The sequence below is a fragment of the Cyphomyrmex costatus genome, unplaced genomic scaffold (genome assembly GCF_001594065.2).
Source record: "Cyphomyrmex costatus isolate MS0001 unplaced genomic scaffold, Ccosl1.0 scaffold330, whole genome shotgun sequence".
Taxonomy (NCBI): Eukaryota; Metazoa; Arthropoda; class Insecta; order Hymenoptera; family Formicidae; genus Cyphomyrmex; species Cyphomyrmex costatus.
In genome coordinates, this window is record NW_017277451.1 from 469,322 (window position 1) to 488,905 (window position 19,584).

Below are 19,584 nucleotides of genomic sequence, written 5' to 3' on the forward strand. Positions count from 1 at the left end.
GTGCTTAGAGGCGTTCAACATACGCCTCGTACAAATGAAGAGTACATATCATACAACAAATAGATGAAGAGCATCATAAATACTCAAGTCCATTATCTCACTTACCCTTTGATATGGTCAAAGATGTTGTCTTTGAATATATGCATATGTGTTGTATAGAAGTTATGAAAAAATTAACTTTAACATGGTTACGCGGAAATTATACAAAAACCACTAAATTATCAGGAAATCAAGTCCAAATTATTTCAAACCGATTGAAGGTTCTGTCAAAGTACTGCCCATGAGAATTTGCACGCCGCGTTGAATCGCTTGTTGACTGTGATCAATTCAAAGCTACACAGTGGCGTCAAATTATGTCATATGTTGGAGTAGTATGTTTTAAAGGAGTTCTTAAAGATTCCATATATGATCATTTTTTACTTTTCCATATCTCCATGTGAATCTTATTGTTAGTACCGTCAGTATATAATACAAATAGAAATCTGTTTTTTTCTGAAATGGCTATAAAAAAATTTGTATTACTTTGTGAAGATATTTATGGATTAACTTTTTTATCATACAATATACATGGAATTTTACATTTAATCGAACATGTTTTCCAATTTGGCCCTTTGAATAATTACTCAGCATTTCCATACGAAAACAGCATGATGTCTTATAGAAAAATGTGTAGGAAACCACATCTTTCCTTGCAGCAAATTGTTGCAAGACGTGCAGAGCAAGAGCAGTGCAAAAAAATATCTTTTATACAAAATAATAATATTAAAGTGTGGAAAAAACATGAGGAAGATCCATTACCTTATATTAATGATAATTTTAAAACATATCACCAATACTTTAAAACTCCGGATATGACAATTGATATTTGTGAACGTGATGATTGTTGTATTTTATCAGACTCAAGTATATGTTGCGTAAAAAATATTTTACAACATAAAAATAATTATTTTATTGTCATTAAGAAGTTTCTAGAAGTAGCAGATTTTTTCAGTATTGGTATCAGCTCATCGTTAGTTGGTATTTACGAATGTTTCAAATTATCTCATGATTATGATATTATTCCATTGGAAAATATAAAAAGTAAATGTTTTAAAATGCCTTATTGGAGTTGCCTTTCTAGTAAAGAAGTAATGCGAAATAGAATAGTTGAAAACAAATTTGTCATTGCAGTAATGCAATGATAACAAAGAAAACAATTTATTTTTTACTGATAGTATTATCAAAAAATCTATTAATATTTATATATGTGTAAATAATAATACATTTTACTATCAAACGTGATTGTAAACACTTTTTGCGTAAAAATAAAGACACATGGCGTATCCACGGTTGCCAGATCCCAAGCACTGCACGGCTGAATCCCGAAGAATCAGTGCACTGGAAATTTCATATTTTGATTAGAGGCCGGTCAATTGTTTAAAAAAAAAAAAAGGGAGCACCAAAGAAATTGACCAACACAAATAGTGTCAACACAATCTGCACAATCACTAAATAGTAGAATAAATAAATACCCCAAGCGAATGAGAAACTGGAGATAAAGAAATTGACCAACACAAATAGTGTCAACACAATCTGCACAATCACTAAATAGTAGAATAAATAAATACCCCAAGCGAATGAGAAACTGGAGATTTTTTCCGTCGACTACAGATTTGGAGATTGGTCTTCAAAACTGGAGACTCCAGTCGAAATCTGAAGACCTGGCAACCGTGGGCATATCCTAAAATGGATTATCTTAAAAACAATTTAAGGTTTGTAATTGTACTTCTCTGTTCTATCTCTGTTTTCTGTTCCTTTTATTCTAGTTTGTAAGGATTTTGTACAGGTTAGAATTGATAAGTATGTGATATATTTTAGTTACATATCTGTTGTGAACCGACGCGACGTTACGTACTTGACATATTGCAGTTACATGTCAGTTATCATATTTGTTACGCAATAAGATTAGGCTTCCATTATGTGTCTACATTTGTAATGAACGCGACTATTGAAACTAGTTTGTGCAGTAATAGACATGGTGGAAATAGAAAGGTGTATGTACACCTAAAAAAAAATATTCTGCCGATAAGCGGGGAATTCCTCTTAGCATTTATTCTAAGCAGAAAATCTTAAATGAATCAGGCGCGTGTATTTATAACACGTATTCGTCTATAAAAATGAGGACACATGAGCTACGATAAAAAATAAATTCCTCTGTAGAAAATTATATTATAATAACTCGAATAGTCTCTTAAAATAAGAGGATATATGTACAAGATACTTTTTGTATTTCCTCTTATTTCAAAGTTATCATAATAGTTAGGAGGAGATTCTTCTATTATTAACCACTTCACTGGTAATGTATCATATGTGTACAAAAAAAAAGTGCCACGACTGGTAATGTATCATATATGTATATCTTTACATAACTTCCACAATTTTCAACGAATTCGCATAAAATTTGGTATATTATAGTTTTTTAGATCGCTGAATACAAATCTGATGTCACAATTTCAAAATTCAAAATGGCGAATCCAAGATGGCGGACCGAAATTCAAAAAGTTACTTGATCTAACTGAAATTTGTTACTCGGGGGTTTTTGGGGTCGCTTGAATGAATCACTTGAAATTTATTTGAAATCATGTTCAGATAAACACATTTTTTTGTGAAAAATGATGTTTTCAATAATGTTTTATTTCGTCTGCCATATTGAATCCATCATTTTGAATATAGAAATTCTGAGTTCATATTCGTATTCAGCGACCCTGAAAACTCCCTAGTCAACATTTTCATAGAAATTGGATGAAAATAAAATGTATGCTTCAAAGATTTAAACGTGCCCCCTTGGGGTTTGGGGGGGGGGCTTTTGGGGATTAGGGGGCGGGGGTAGGTGAGTTTTCTTTATGCCAAACGATATGTTTTATGAAAAAATGGAACCCGTGTTTCACAGTTTCTTGATATTTTAGAAACTGGCTCGTACCAGTTTTGGCACTTTTTATTTGAAAACGGCTACCAGTGAAGTGGTTAATGTATTTGATTACTTATAACTTTCATTAAAATAAACATATTGTGAAAAATTTGTTTTTTTAATTAAAACATTAGACATTAAGGAATATAATGGAATGAAACAAATGTATGTATCTTTATTATTAAGAAAGTTATGTGAAAAAAGTTGGATATGTCATATCTAAAAAGTGTTTAAGGATTAGCAGCAAGTGGTATTTCTATTGAGCTTACAATAAGTATATGCGCAATAATAAGTCCCTACTTTTTTCATCGAAAAAAATCAGCAAAAACAACCCCTAATTACCACCCAAATTAAAAGTAATCGTTTCCCTTTTACAGTTGTCTTTATTTATGTATTATTAATACATTCTATGAGTTTGACCGGTCTAGAATGCTTAATTTTGAAAAAAATTGGAGGTAAAAGTGAAAAACGAATTTCTGCAATTTCGTGAAGAATGCCCTTCTCTTCAAAATAAGTCTAAAACTACTGGAGATAAGTAAAAAATGTTTCAGTATCAAATTGTAGCTTTTTTAATTCCAAACATTTAAAAATTAATATAAATAGAATTAAAATTAAATCCAAACATTTACCCTTCTTGTACATTTTCTGTACGACAAAAATTAAGTGAGATACGGATATTGAAAACGTGTATGTATATGCGAGCACTACCTTGCTTAATGGCGGATTTTAATAAATACTGACAATTGTACAGCCTGCTTCGTATAACTTATATGTACATCAATATGCGGTTGTATTTGCGTGTAAATATATTTTTTGTATGCAATTGTATGTATTTTTTTTCTATTTCTATCTATGAAAGTAGTTTTTAAGCATTGCAATGTCATAAGAGGTGGTTTTTAAGGGTTAAAAAGTTACAAAATGAAATTAGTAATATTTTAAGCAGTAACATTTTAAACTTAAAACGCTGTGATAAATTATTGATTTTTTGAGGGTAAATAATTTTTTTTTTTATTACAACCTTACTAGGGGTTGATTTTTAAGGGTTAAAATATTCTGAAATAATGTTCCACAGCGTCAAAAAATTATTATTCAACTCATCTAAACCAAATTTTACACCTTAAGCTTTAATATATAGATTTATAGATTTTGGCAATAAGGGGTAGTTTTCACCCCTAAAAAATGAAAAGCTCCCATCGGCATAATATAGATTTTGATCCTTAGGCTATTCCCTACCTACTGTTACAATTTCAAGTTAATCGATGCACTGTCAAAGAATTGCCAGGTTCTGCACTATTCGCAGCTTCGATGTACTATATATTTTCGACCTATAAGTTGAGTTTCTCTATTAGGAAGACTAAATGCACAAATATTTTTACTTTGTGGGTAAATTTACCTTTTTAGGGCATTTCGACTTTTAAGTTAATAGATTTTCAAGACATTTTCGTGACTAATAGGTCATTTCGACCAATATCCAACTTCTAAGTTCAAAATCGTTATTTTGGTTAGATTGATTTCAAAGTTGAAATCAACGTCATTTAATATATCGATCAAACCGTGTTCGAGTGTATCGATTTGTGTCTCGTAGAAGGAAAACAGACATAACCTTTCGCAAAATTGATAAATAGTGGTCAAGTGCCATTCATTGAAAAAGAAGAAGAAGAACAACAGTGCACGAATCAATACTATGGCTGGGCATTTTAAAATTGTGGCAATTTTAAAGAAAAGAGGCAGTTCGACAATACTAGAATATTCCTATGTGCCATACCAGTGGGAAAAGGATGGAATCCTTTATTGGCCGAAAAAAAAAATTTTGTCCTTGCGAAAAGATCCAACGAGCATGTATGAATCTGACTGGGAACAGTATAAATGTAAAGTAAAAAAGGATAATATCGTGGGAATCGACGAGGCCGAACTGTGGGAGAAAGAGTATGTGAATGCATCGTGTCTGAATCAGAAGAAACGTAAGTATATACAATTTACATTTATAAGTTAAGCTGGTTCTACGTTAGTTGCAAGTCGATCGCAAGTTCGTTGCGACAGCCATCTCAAGCTTGCATTTTGAAATCAACGCTTCAGATTGGCTGTCGCAACAAACTTGCAACTAATGTAAAACCGGCATTATAAGAATATAATCAACGATAATTCAGAAAAAATTATAATTAATGAAATTATGCAACGCACTCAATTTATATGCACATTAAATTTTTAAGCTTGTCGATTAAAAGACAGGAGAAACCTAGTATTAAAAGGATCCAGCAGCCAATTCTGTCCCAAACATCAATCGATAAACTATTTCAAGATCTTAATCCTACCTCTACTGTCCCAAAAACACATATCCAAGAAAAACCTAAAAAATTGGCTATTAATAATGAAAACAACACAATTCATCATACAAGTAATTTTCTGTTACCAGCTGAATACGATTCTGCAAATGTGACTACAATTGATGTATCTTCATTAAATTTGCCCGTCATTCATTCTCAAGATGACTTGAAAGAAAGTAAGTATAAATTATATTCTATATTGGTAAATTGGAAATTTGTATTCCATCTTTGATTTATTATTTTAATTGTCCAGATTTCTAGGTTATTGTTGCATTTAGAATTGTTTAATTGCTGACGTTTTATACAAACATTGTAATTTTCTTCAAGAATTGGTAGTTTTCTGATAATAAAATCTTGCGATTCTAAAGATAAAGATAATCGAAAATCTGTTAAAATACATTAAAAATTATGATAATAATCATTATTATTAATATCCACTTTCTTTCAGTTTTACAAATAATTTTGGACATACAAGCTAGTCAAACAAGAATGGAGGAACACCAGAAACTCTTTGCAGAAAAAATGAATGCAGCAGTTTTAAAACTGTCACTCACAACGGATAAAGTGTATAATATGCTAAAGGGCATATCAGATTCTTCACTTGCAGGTTCTTCTATGCATATCAATCCAAGTAGCAATATCACCGAGCCTCTCAATTTATTTGCATCAAAATTCATATTTCCATTAAATACAGTATCGGATGTATTAAGTTTTAACAAGGAAATTTCAACTAATAAAGAATATAGAATGTATTTGGTAAGTTTTTATTTCTGTAGTTCGTACTGTTAATAATTTTTCGATCTTGGTACATCAAAGTCTTTTTCGCTCGTACGAAGTAAATTATATCAAGTCAATTATAATTGTAATTATATGTGTATTGTAAATATGAATTATTCTTATTGGCTTTTAAATAAAATGATAGAAATAATGGTTTTAAATATATTTATGAATAATTAACATTTATTACTGATTGTTCACGCTACACATGAGATTTTCTATAGGCCGAAGCTTGCTTCATGTATATGTTCTGATGATAATATTTTTGTGCTCGGACTGCGTCGATATCATTCGGTTTTGTTCGTGCATGTTGGCGCTGCGCGCAGTAGTACAAGTTAAGTTTTGTATTCATCAAGTCGTCGTTGTAACGTCTTCTTTGTGTAAAGACGAAATAAAGCATTTCAAGAAGAAAATATTCCACAAGGAGCCTTACATTATTGTTGAAAACCATTTTCATACAAGCAAAAAACATAGGAAACGTGGCCACAAGGCATTACGAGAAAATTAGCGTGCACATACGCAAAAGATTACAAGATCTTCCCAAACACTGATAATTTTTTAAGAACATCTTATTTTCAGGTTGACACATATAAGACGATTGGCGGAATAGAAGGAAACGAAGAGGGAAAGAACGTGGCAAAAAATATAATCGCTATTTTTTTTTCGAAATATGTTCTGACTCTCTTCTCCTGGACTGGTGTATCGAGAACTGCAGGCATTGAGAAAAAGGAATGCTTTCAATTGTGTGATGGAATTTTGTCATTAATAAATGATTTAACTGCTATGGCTGATTCACGTTGGAATGTTTCGAAAAATGAAAAATTGTCCAAAAATCACGTTTTGAAACATGCCAAACAAATAAATGCAGCCGTCGAAAAGAAAAAAGAAAGAAATATCAATAATAACGAGCAATCAGTTGACACTATTTGCAATAATGAGCCAGAAGTTGACAATAATGGCAATAAAGAAGTAGAAGAAGTGGAAAAAGATGAAACGCAAAATAATATTACTATGTAAAAAAATCAGTTTGATATACTTTTTTTAAATATAGAATTGATTCCATTAGTAGCAACGTATGTACTACTTACAATATATGCTCTATAAGAATTATTTATTATTACATATAATTTTTATATCTAGAGTATGTATTAATGGAAAAAAAATAAATTCAGAGTGATGTTGCATACAAAATAATTTACACTTTATATCGTTTAAAGAATATAATTTTGGAGCTTCTAAGTCACATATATATTTATTTCCGTTCATAGTATTTGTCTGCTTTCCTTTTGATGCGTATATTTTAAGACGAGACGAAGCAAAAGGTTTGACAAAAAAAATCATATTTGTTTTGCAAACACGTACCGAATACATGAATTTTAAATAATTTTTGTATATACCGAATACATGAATTTTCTTTTTAAACAAAGTAGCATTTATCATAGAAACGATATCATCATTTTTGGTCATAAAGTACTTATTTTTATCGTCATTTGATAAAATAAAATTCTTAGACAAATACAATGTCTTGTAAACACCTAAACACATTGACACTTCATGATTTTCGTGGATAATCTTATTTTTCAGAAAGATGCCAAAGTCGTCCTCACGTTTCAAATTATTTAATTTCGACAACTCTATAACCCTTCTGCTTATCTGACTTAGTGGCAAAAATTACCACTTCGAATTAAAGATTTTAAGTGTCCAAAGCAACTTTCAAATGGATAGGAACTTATTCCTGGGAGAGGCCCAAACTTTCTAACGTCATCAACTACATGACATAAATTATGTACGTTGCTACTAATGGAATCAATTCCATAAATGTCAATGAAGGTTTCGATATAATCATTTAATAATCGTTCAGCAATATCTAAATACTGCGAATAGTAATTACATGAAAGAATAGTGAGAGCAGCGTTAAGTGTTAAAAAATGTTCGTATACGTCTGATGGCAAAAAATCTTTCAAAATTACTGGACCAAGATAGAGTCCAAATGTTTGGTATTCAGAACCTTTTCAGAATTTTAAGAATTTTAAAGTTCTTATTTCTCGATGAATATCACTTGGTTTAGTTGCATTACAAGTTTGTAGCATTTCTGATATTGAATCTGCTTGTGCTTTTGACCATTTCGTACGGAAATTGTAACTACCCTCGCGCCATCCGTATAAGCATCTGCGTATAAGACCTGCGCGGAATTGTATAATATTAAAATAGAAAATATGCTAATATGTGAAATCCTAATATTGAAATATATACCTAAATCAAATAAATGGAGAGAATCTGCAATTACGAAATCTTCTATCATATCAATATCTAATTCCGTTAGAGGCGTATCCTCTCTATGATGATCTTCATCTATTTTACCGCGGAAGCTCTCATTGGTTCTGCGAGGGCAATCAATTTTAGGATAACTCATATGTCTTCCTTTTTTATCCCAATCTCCTACTACAGTACATTTTATGCAACTTCCATATTCAGCATTTGAACCAGGATATAATTTATCGCATAATGCAATTGAAAATGTTTGAATTAAAGCATGTTTAAATTAAAGTAACTACAATAAAATATTTCAGAGCAGTACCCTCAAGTTACATTAAATAATTGTGTTAAAAATTCAAATAACTTTGATTCTAATATTGTACATAATAAGAACTAATTTTTTTAATAAACATGTTCCACATTATCTAATAATATGAGCATCCGATAATAAAATTCAGAATTTTTTTTAAATAGTAGAATTAATATTTAACAACTTAGTTCCTTTAATAAAATGTACCTTTAATAAAACTTCTAGCTTGCGTATCACAAGCATTCTATTTTGACATTTACTTCATGTCTACCGATTTGCAAGCCCTCTGCAAATTTCCTTAAATTCTTCAACAAATTGTTTAAAAAATAATTGGAGAGGCGGTTTGCTATCACCATAATAAATCGCTGCAACCATTGGTTGTACATGAGACATGTTTTTGATGATGAAAGAAATTGACCAGAATTGATGCTGAGAGCTATTAAACGGTGCCATGCCGTCGATATTAAATAGTAATGATATTGTCAATGATTGGGAAATATCATAAATCGAAAGAGTTCATAATAAATTAGATTTAATTCCATTATACCAAAATTTCCCTGTTCCCATTTCAATAATATTGGTGATTACAGGAGTTTTTAAAAGAGTTCTTGCATCTTTTGGTAGCTCTGTCATACCGTGCGATCTCATATCTTCAACAAGTTAGTGACAGAAGCCAGAGTCAATCTGTGTGCAATCGCCCAATCTGACAATTCATTTAACAATAAAAATTTATCATTTATTAATTGCTCTTGATTTAACATCTATGTCATCTTGTTCAGGAATCGAGTCAAACTCCTCATCATTAGCTAATACATTATAGTCATCATTTGCTATTGATGGTTCTATCGAAGTTACTAACTGATCACTGACACTGGCAATTGCATAACTTGTCGTAACATTATCAGTGTGTGCATTTTCACGTATGCCTTTATTGTTATTGCTTTTATTTTTTCTTAATTTTCTGTAATATCTTGACGTCAACCAATATGGTCTATACCTTGTTCGCTTTGACATTCTTTTTTTGATTTAATTGTTTCTATACTATTTGCAGCTACACGCCTATATTATATGTAAATCAGTCAAGAGTGTACTATATGAAGTAGAAGGCTCAAAATTGACATACAGGATTACATAAACTTTTAGGGCAAGACTGGTTCAATTTACTTTGAAGTCAATTTTGTTGGTCATTTGGATCTAGTGCTGACTAAATTTACCTAATAGGTAACTTTTTTTGGTAATCTTGACTTCGAAGTTAGCAGTGACATCATTGAAATATCAACGACCGTCTTTAAGTCAATAATTACCTAATTTTGATAACCTGAAAGTCTATTCGACTTTGAAGGCATAAATACAGTTCGATATTAGGTAATTTGTTACCTCAGAAACTTACTAATCATTACCAGACTTTGAGAGAATTTACCAGATCAAAATTAAGTAATTTTTTACCTATCAAGAACACCTCAAACGCAAATGGACTTTGAAAACATTAATACGTTGAAATTAGGTAATTTTTTATCCGCAAAGAACAACCTCAAATACAATTTCACTTTTAGGACATATTTTAAGTCAAAATTTGGTCATTCTTGTCTTAATTAGGGCAATTTTATTTTGACTTGGTTAAGATGTCTTGCTTTGCTGCTTGGGAAATTTGTACATTAGTAATAAAATACATAAAAGTTAACACAGAGATATACAAAACCGAACTTAACATCCACAGATTGTAGAAAATTTTAATGAATATATATATATATATATAAGGAAGAAAAGTTTACAAGTGTTTGGGTTACGGAGATATATAGATAAGTCTATGTTAAGCATTTAATGCATTAAATCTAGTAAAACCACTAATGTTGATATAAGAATATTATCGTTTGAATTAAAATAATTTTATACTTTCATTAAGTTGATGAAAGGCGTCATTGAAGGAAAAATAATGTTAATACGAGCATATTTAATCTTGAACGAATACCACTCTATTAAGAACATTTTTCAGTTTGTATCAAGAATAATTTATTCTCAATCGAAGAGAGATTATTTATTCTTGGCGCTATTCTAAGAATAAAATATTCTTAAATTAAAGCATATACGCATTTCTTTAAGAATTCATTTTTTTGTGTGCGCAATTATAGCAGAAAATCGCGAAAATTACTAATTAATATCGTATAAAAACAAAGATATAAAGGCAAATGGGAGTCAACATTAAGAAACAAAGAATATCATCTTAACATTAATATATTCATATAAAATTTAAACACGTTACAATAATATAAAGAAATAAACGAAAAGTCGAATTGTTCATGAACAAAATTTTACATGTTTCGGTCTTATATTGAGACCCTCTTCAGAAAAAACGCAACGTTATACATTTAATTATTAAATTAAATTTGATTTGACATGGATTTTTTTAATTTCTTGACACAGAGGTGAGTTTTTTTTTTAACAGAGAGGCTTGAGTGATTTGTCTAATACAAATTTTCTCGATCTTAATAGATTAACGAGTAAATTTTTCAATCGGTCAGCCAATCGTTTGAATAGAGGTGAGTTTTTTTTTTAACAGAGAGGCTTGAGTGATTTGTCTAATATAACAAATTTTCTCGATCTTAATAGATTAACGAGTAAATTTTTCAATCGGTCAGCCAATCGTTTGACATTTGACTCTGGTTTCTCTTATCAACGACTCATCTATTTTACAATTTTTATTTCATTTTATAACTTTAATGTGTAATTGGTAATATATTGAGATGATAACCGCTTTGATTATGCTTAATAATTAAATGTATAACGTTGCGTTTCTTCTGAAGAAGGTCTCAATATAAGACCGAAACATGTAAAATTTTGTTCATGAACAATTCAACTAAATTTTTCGTTTATTTCTTTATATTATTGTAACGTGTTCAAATTTTATATGAATATATTAATGTTAAGATGATATTCTTTGTTTCTTAATGTTGACCCTCATTTGCCTTTATATTTTTGTTTTTATTTGTGTATCGAGAGTTCTTTATTTTACACTATTTTTAATATCGTATATTTCGATGAATTCATATCCATGATTGCTTTATGAAAATGCCATTATCCAACGATACCATGATCACATGAAGTTTGATTTGATGAAACTGTCGTACTATATTTCAATAAAAAAAGATATAGTTAATATTAACTCACCGATCGATGCGCAATTATGGTCGAATTATTTAAGTGCAACGATAATTCTGTAACAAAGAAAATATAAAATCCAAAATAAAACAAAACAAAAAAACAATTAATATATAAACAAATTAGAATAATAAAGGCTATGAGTCAACACAAAAAAGATGTAAATTGCTAACATTGAACTTTAATTTAAATTTAAACGACAAACGCTTCAACCTATATTATCTTCAATGTGAATACACAATTAAAATAAAAATACAAATACAAATAAAGTTACATTATTAATTGTTAAATAATAAAAATTGTTTTAAACCTTCTGACATGATCAAATAATATACCAATCATATACCTTTTAAATAAATTTGAAAGGATTGCAAGGGTCTACTTATCGTCAAACTGTAAACTGTGTTACAATATTGTTTTTCTCAACCATCACAAAATAAGACCTAACCGTTCAAAGGTGAAGTGATAAATGACACAGTAGCAACATGATGGAAAAACATTATGGAAAGGAAAAGGAGTGTAAAATTCAAAAAGGGTGAGTAATAATTGTAACAGGATATAGAAGACAGGGAGAGATTCTGTGTCATTTTGTTTATTCTTACCATGTTCTTGTACCATGTTCTTATACCATGTTCTTGTTTTTTAATATAAACCATCTACAAAATCAATTTTTTATTATAAAACAACTCATTCTGAACGCAGTCCTGTGCAGCAAGTACATACAATGGATTGAATTGAACAGATGTCCGATTTCCGAAGCGATGTCAACGACATCTGTAATACAAACTCTGAATTTCGTTGTCGCTTTATTAGTAGAATTGTAGGTTATGTCAGAGCGTAGACGAAGAGCTGGTCGCGCGGATTTGTTTGTCGCGCAGCGCCCCGAAAAAGTATGGCGATGTGGGAGAGCGATAAGTTTCAAGAGGACGAGAATGCGGACGGAATAGGGGGCAATTTTGATAATATCCTAGTGACTCACGATCTACAGGATTGTCTGGACGACACCCTGGACCTGTCCAGTTTCGAAAAGGTCTACGAGCAGAGCGCAGTATTCGATTACGAAAGATACTCTGATGACGATGCTGCTATCAACGAGGGGCTACCTGTCGATGACAACACGGCCGAGTGAGTTCCGACTGATTTTGGATAAATTTCTAAGCTATTTCCATCTTTTGCGCTTTCTCGTCTCACGATCCTCACATTCGCTTCTCGCATCGTTATTGCAATCGGATCTACGAGTTTACTCGTACCGTCGATATTTCCTTTGCATCCTCGCCTCGTCGGTATTCTTTATCCCCTCCTTATAAGGCTATACGAGTTTTGAAACGATAACTTTAATTCATAAATCGCTCGAGGGGAGAATCGGCGTTGGGACAGCACATGGATATACCGAGATGATTATATTGCCGATGTATTTCATCGTCAATGTGTGTTTTAGGATGTTTTAAATTTTGGCTGCAACATAATAATTTCAAAACATATTTTACATATATATTGTTACGCATTAATAACGACGGTATGGAGCGCATTGTTTTATTTTATTTATTAACAATTTGTATTCTTGGAACAGGCAATGAACTAGAAGTAGTTATGTATGATTTATTATTATTTTTTATATTTTATGATTATTACTTTTATTATAAAAATTATTTATATATTATATATATATATATATATATATTTTTTATAATACTATTAATAATTTAACACAATTGAATTTTCTTGTTGCATTGAAATCACATATTTGTAACAAATTTGATTTTGATATCTATGTATAGCAAATGTATTACTCATACTATTCTATTATATACTTAACCTACTAGCAAAATATGTAATAAATTGGCACTTGCGGATACTTGTTATTTTGTATATCAATGCAATTTTAAAGTCTCAGAAAATATACATGTATATAATATATACACATACATATCTATGATATACATTTATATTGAAAATATGTATTTACGTTTACAGGCATATTCATCATACCATCAGTCCAGATGAAATTTATATGCGAATTCATCAAGGTCAAGATGATGCAATACTTGATGATCATGCAACCTCTCACGAAACTGTCACAATTGAAAGTATGGATCCGGATATTAATCAGAAACATACTAATCGTTATAATTGCCAATACGAAGGCTGTACCAGGACATATAGTACCATTGGAAATTTGCGTACCCATATGAAAACACACAAAGGTAAATTTCTAAAAACATTTTTTTATTAAAAATAAAAATATAATTTACAAGATTTTTAATAATATAAATGTGATAAAATTAGAATAGAGAATTTTTTATGACAGGCAATGTCTCTAACATAAGCCAATTCCTAACATATAAGTAAAAAGTATAACTTGATATAGTAAAAACGATCATAAATATATAATTACTGTTGGCATACTTTGTAGTTTAATATCTTTAAGATCTTTTATCTAATTTAGAATATTCATCTTGGCATTGAATTTTCATTATACCATTGTGTATGTTACCTCATCTATAATTGTCTGACCTATATCATTAAAAAAATCATGCTTTGCATTTTGTACTTCTCCAATATGCAGTTTGTTCAATCTGTTATACTAACAAATTTATATGTGCTTTTATTTTTGCATATTTCATGGATAAAAGAATCAAGGTAAGTTTCACAACCGTATTTCCTTGTAACGATGTTAGCAAAAAGATCTATATTTATAAATATAATTTTGCTTTGCAACTGATATTATTAATTCATCAATGCTGGTATAAAGGGAACGCTTTGACCTGCATGGCTTTCAGATACTGCAAGAGATAAATAGACCTGCAATCTTTTTATGTGGAGGGAATTCTCAAAACTTTCAGGCGAGTATCGATTTAAATGCGCAGAGCCGAGTTGCGGCAAGGCCTTTCTCACGTCCTACAGTCTAAAGATCCACATTAGGGTACACACAAAAGTAAAACCGTTCGAATGTAATCATAAAGGCTGCGAGAAAGCGTTCAATACCCTTTACAGACTGAGAGCTCACCAAAGACTTCACAGTGGCAATACATTCAACTGCGAAGAGACTGGATGTGTTAAATTCTTTACTACTCTAAGCGATCTCAAGAAACATATACGTACTCATACTCAAGAAAGACCGTACAAGTATGTTTTTCGGTACTTCCTGTAATATAAAGAAAAGACATTACAAATTACTATTTCAACACAATAAATAAATAAAAAATACATCATAAAACTTAGCTAATTTCTAAAAGTTGTTACATATTGGATATCTATTAATATTTAAGATTATCATTTCTCATTTATTTTAAGATGCAGAGAAAAGGGTTGCGGAAAAGCTTTTACGGCTTCACATCATTTAAAAACGCATAAAAGGACACATACAGGCGAACGGCCATATATTTGTACCTTTGAAAACTGCAAACGACGTTTTACTACTCCTCACAGTTTAAAAAGCCACATAAAAACACATAACAAAACTATGAATAACAATATGGTAAGTATTAACAATAGAAATATTAACAATATTAATATGTTTCATATTAATCAAATTAAATTTTAATTATTTATAACAGAAGCATAAAGATAATAAGGATGATGACGTGGCTGAGAGGCAAAAAAGGTTAACTCAATTACAATTGAAACTTGTAAAAGTTAGCGCAAGCAACACTACTATACCATCGTATGCTGTCATACCAATATCTACAAATCTCATGCAAAATGATGGAAACATGCCATATGTGTCCGCAAAAAGTGCAGCGGAACAAGCAACTCCTACTAATGTAATGGATATTATGATGCATCGCAAGTTGGATGTAAAACTCGGTTATATTTCTACCAAAGACAGAGAAGATTCGAATAAAACTACCGAAGTTGCACTTCTTTCAACAGATATTTTAGATAATTTTAACGAACAAGCAGTTTTTAACAATAATGAGGATTATCACAAATTTAAAGTATTTAATCAAATGACTGAATCAAACGTACAACATGATAATTTAATGGATGTTGTTGGGCATCAGAATCACCTGCACAAGTCAGCTTCGTCACCGGAAGTGCACAATGACAGTACAGCTAGACAGGATCAACCTATCCCGATAAATTTAGAGCAGAAGATTATGCAGGATGGTTTACAAAATGCAATAGCACATATTTCTGAGGAAACAAGTTTCACGAATAATATAAAACCGTTTAAAAATAATTCTGTTACTGCTTCTGATGAAGTATTCGTAAATCAATCAAATACAGAAGATTTATCTGACAACAGCAATGCGTTATATAGTGCCAATTGCATTACTAGTCATATTACTGATATTATAAGTTCCTCGAACGAAACCCACCTTTTCGAGAGCGAAATGGATACTCTTTCATTTATCGATGATACAAATTTACAGAATGAGTCTCTTATCGCAGTTTCAAATCAGAATTTGCATGCAAATGCGGTTATAAACAGTCAGTCTGAAGCCGTTGAACTTGCGATAGCAACCGAAGAAGAATTACCTTCTTCTTGGATAGATGTGATGGCATTAGCAACTGCGCCTGCATTGAGAGCACAATCTTGGTCAGAACTAAATGCTTTTCCTACAGTTCATTCTCTAGTAGATCTAGTAGGCCCAGAGCCTTATCCACTAGAAATGGAGACATCTACGGAAAATTTAAAAAATGTTAATGCTATGAATACGGAACACACTTCGGCAAACATCGATATTGTACAGAGCCAAAAACTTGCAGAATATGAGCATAAAATAGGTAACGTAAAAAATAAGGATAGAAATGTTCTGCAGGAGATTACTGCAGATGCTGACATATGTAAATGTACTGATTGTAAATGCGATAACGTACAAAATTGTCAGAGTTGCACGAATACCCCGGTCGGCGAAATAACGAGAAAAAATACAGTACAACTCGTAAATGATTTTGTGTCTTCTTTGCAAGGTAAATGTTCCTGCAACGCCGAGTCTGGTGGTTGTGATTCTTGCTGTGTTGTAATCTGTCTAAAGACACTACAGCAGCTACAGAAAATATTTAGCAACTGTTGTAAGAACACTAGCAATACTACAACTGCATGTTGTAGGGAAAAGTTGTTACCATCTTTGATGAAATGTCAAGTAGCAAGGAATCAATGATTTGCGAATATTCTTTACTAATTTTAACTAGTCACGCAAAAAAAATAATGCTGTATCTCTAATGCTAATCCCCCAAAAGATTTGTGATTTTACACCTGATAGCTTTAAATATAGGCAACTTTTGCCTTTTGAATATTTTATTTAGACAAATTGAGAATATGCGACTGTACATATATGTGCTATATCTAACAGAATCTGTTAACAGATTCTACATATTATTTTGTGCCAAATATTTGTAGACTTTTTACAAAAGTGTTTATACATACAAAATTACTGTTGCATAATTATAATACACAATTTCAAAATAATTGTTCACAAATGTTAACTTAAAAAAAAATTAACAATTGATAACATAGTAAAAACAAGGAACAATTACAACAGAATATGCAATTGTTTGTATATAAATAAGTTAATTTGACATAAACAAATGTTTTATAAATATATGCAGTTTGATAATTTTTTGTGCAACGTAAGAATGGATAGCTACTAGTATATTTTTTGATATCTGAAACAAATATGCTGTTTCTCTTGTACGGTCGGATTATAGTAATTAAATATATATTGTTGAAGAAATTGTCACAAATTTAAGAGCGTTGGAAATATACACAGCATATTAACGTTACCTTTTTTCTAATTTTTATTTATGGTAAATATAAAAATGATGTAATAATAGTTGTATGTTTAAGAATGTTATTTATTTAACTTTTGAATGTGTGTGCGTGTCTATGTGTGTATGTTCCCAAATCATAGCGTTAACCTTAAGAATATTCTACATTATTATTGTTTATATGTACACGATATCTGTATAAGCAAAAGCTTAATTTTGCTAGTGCAAATTTACTAAAAAAAAGAACTTGATATTTCCTTAATTAATTGGGGAATGCCAAATACTTATAAATATCCAAAGTATTTGTAACGTTATTCCTATAACGTTACTAAAGTTTTAAGTTTTGACTAGAGTTTAGTGTTATATGTTACATTATTATAATGAATAGAGAGATTGGAGAAATGTTAATTTTTAACAATTTTAGCGTGAAAATTTTTATGGCTGTTATAAGTACTTGCAATAAAATCAATGTACCTAAATAGCTTGTAAATAGCAGCATATTTATTATGTTGTTAATGAACAAATATAAAAACTAACTCAATAAAGAATCTATAATAACTGTCCTTTACCTTCTTTTTGCATTTACATTAATTTTAATATTAAATAAAATTTGATACAATGATTTAATAAATATACATAATTTAACACATTTTTATTGTTGTTACACTATCATACAACAATATTATGATAAGAATGTGTTGAACACATGCCTTTTTCTAACTGATGGTGTGTTGAAGTATATATATATATATATATATATATATATGTGTGTGTGTGTGTGTGTATAATTTCACATTATAACATTTATTGTGTAGCTTGCACAAGTGCTTCTGCGACTTCAACTGCAATACCTGCTTCAGCCTTATCTACATCTGACGTTGCTGAAGAAAGCTGTTGCTGAGCTTTACTGAGAACATCTCTTGCTGCCGAATTATCAAGGTTTTCTACTGGATGGGCTTCCTCTGCTAGAATCTATAAAAGATTGAAAAGCTATTATAGAATTCAATGGAAAAACTTTTACACTGAAAGATATTTTTATATATATACCTGTACACTGCTATCTTCATTAATGGTAATCGTACCAGAAGAAACAAAAATCTTCTTGGACGAACCATCCTGTTCATAAACTGTAACTACACCAGGCTTCAAGACTGCTAGTGTAGGCACATGTTTTGGTAGAATACCAAAGGAACCTGAGAAGGAGGGTACATCGACTTGTCGAATTACAGCTTGATCATAAAATACCTAGTGACCAAGAAAGAACATAAACGTTGCATAATTATGACTATGGATGTTTTCTAGTAAAAGCCAGTCATCACCGTATAACAATGAAAATATCTTAGTTGTTAATATTAAAATCAAAGTGATTCACTGTGTTACACAATTTCTTGCTGAAAATCGTTTTTATACTTTATTTTACTCTGTACATTTTTTATTTCAACATACTTGATTAGCACCAGCAAATGTAAATTTCATTTGATTATCGGCTGCAGCGTCTGCATAGGTTCTTCTCTGACTGCGGACGCACCTCAGGAAAGGACGCAAAGTGCGAGTGAGATTGGACATTTTGGCACACTGAAAAGGATTGATTTTTTTTTTACAGAAAGAAATACATTTCTTTTAACATTAGTGACATTGGCGAGGCTGTTACATCACAGACACAGGATACTTGAATAACCTCGTTTCTTTAACTTTTATCCCTGGACGAGTTTGAGTGCAAGTAGACTCAAATTATCGCTCGAGTTTTTACATTTTTTTGTTTGCTATAACATCTTTGTGCTCACCTTATAATTGCCTGTATCCGCTTTATTTTAAGATACTGCGAGTATCATACAATATCATAAATGTATGTGAATGTAAGATCGAAGATGATTCCTACACCTGTCGGTCGACCGCGGCTTTACTAGTTTACTGCGATACGATCGGTAAGATAGGCTACTGATGAAATCTTATTATCGATGTGGAAAAAGATGTAGTCGAAGAGGAATACTAATAATGACCACCACGCAATTCATGTCGACATCTGTTCTTTGCAGTTACCATAGTTGCACTTTCAACACTCGAAAGTGATAGAATTACACCTACATGAGAGGTAAAAA

The 19,584-nt window shown here is 30.9% G+C and overlaps 2 protein-coding genes across 3 annotated transcripts; one reads left to right on the forward strand and one right to left on the reverse strand.

The window, feature by feature from the left end:
- The first annotated feature begins 12,662 nt into the window (after window positions 1-12,662).
- LOC108775937 (zinc finger E-box-binding homeobox protein zag-1) lies at window positions 12,663-16,966 on the forward strand. 2 transcript variants are annotated; one of them, XM_018542411.1, is made up of 5 exons: window positions 12,663-12,895; window positions 13,745-13,974; window positions 14,614-14,896; window positions 15,065-15,248; window positions 15,328-16,966. In XM_018542411.1, the coding sequence occupies exons 1-5, from the start codon at window positions 12,663-12,665 to the stop codon at window positions 16,876-16,878; spliced, it is 2,481 nt and encodes an 826-aa protein (XP_018397913.1). In that variant the 3' UTR covers window positions 16,879-16,966. The 2 variants fall into 2 exon arrangements, with proteins under 2 accessions (XP_018397913.1, XP_018397911.1); XM_018542409.1 differs by lacking the exon at window positions 12,663-12,895 and adding an exon at window positions 14,404-14,410 and having other exon boundaries at window positions 13,956-13,974; window positions 14,551-14,896.
- Window positions 16,967-18,188: 1,222 nt separating this feature from the next.
- On the reverse strand, window positions 18,189-19,381 carry ATPsyndelta (ATP synthase, delta subunit). Its single transcript, XM_018542433.1, has 4 exons — window positions 19,270-19,381; window positions 18,932-19,060; window positions 18,533-18,730; window positions 18,189-18,457 (listed from the first exon to the last, which is right to left on the reverse strand). Exons 2-4 carry the CDS (start codon window positions 19,049-19,051, stop codon window positions 18,290-18,292), a joined length of 486 nt encoding a protein of 161 aa, XP_018397935.1. The 5' UTR covers window positions 19,052-19,060; window positions 19,270-19,381; the 3' UTR covers window positions 18,189-18,289.
- Window positions 19,382-19,584: the final 203 nt, after the last annotated feature.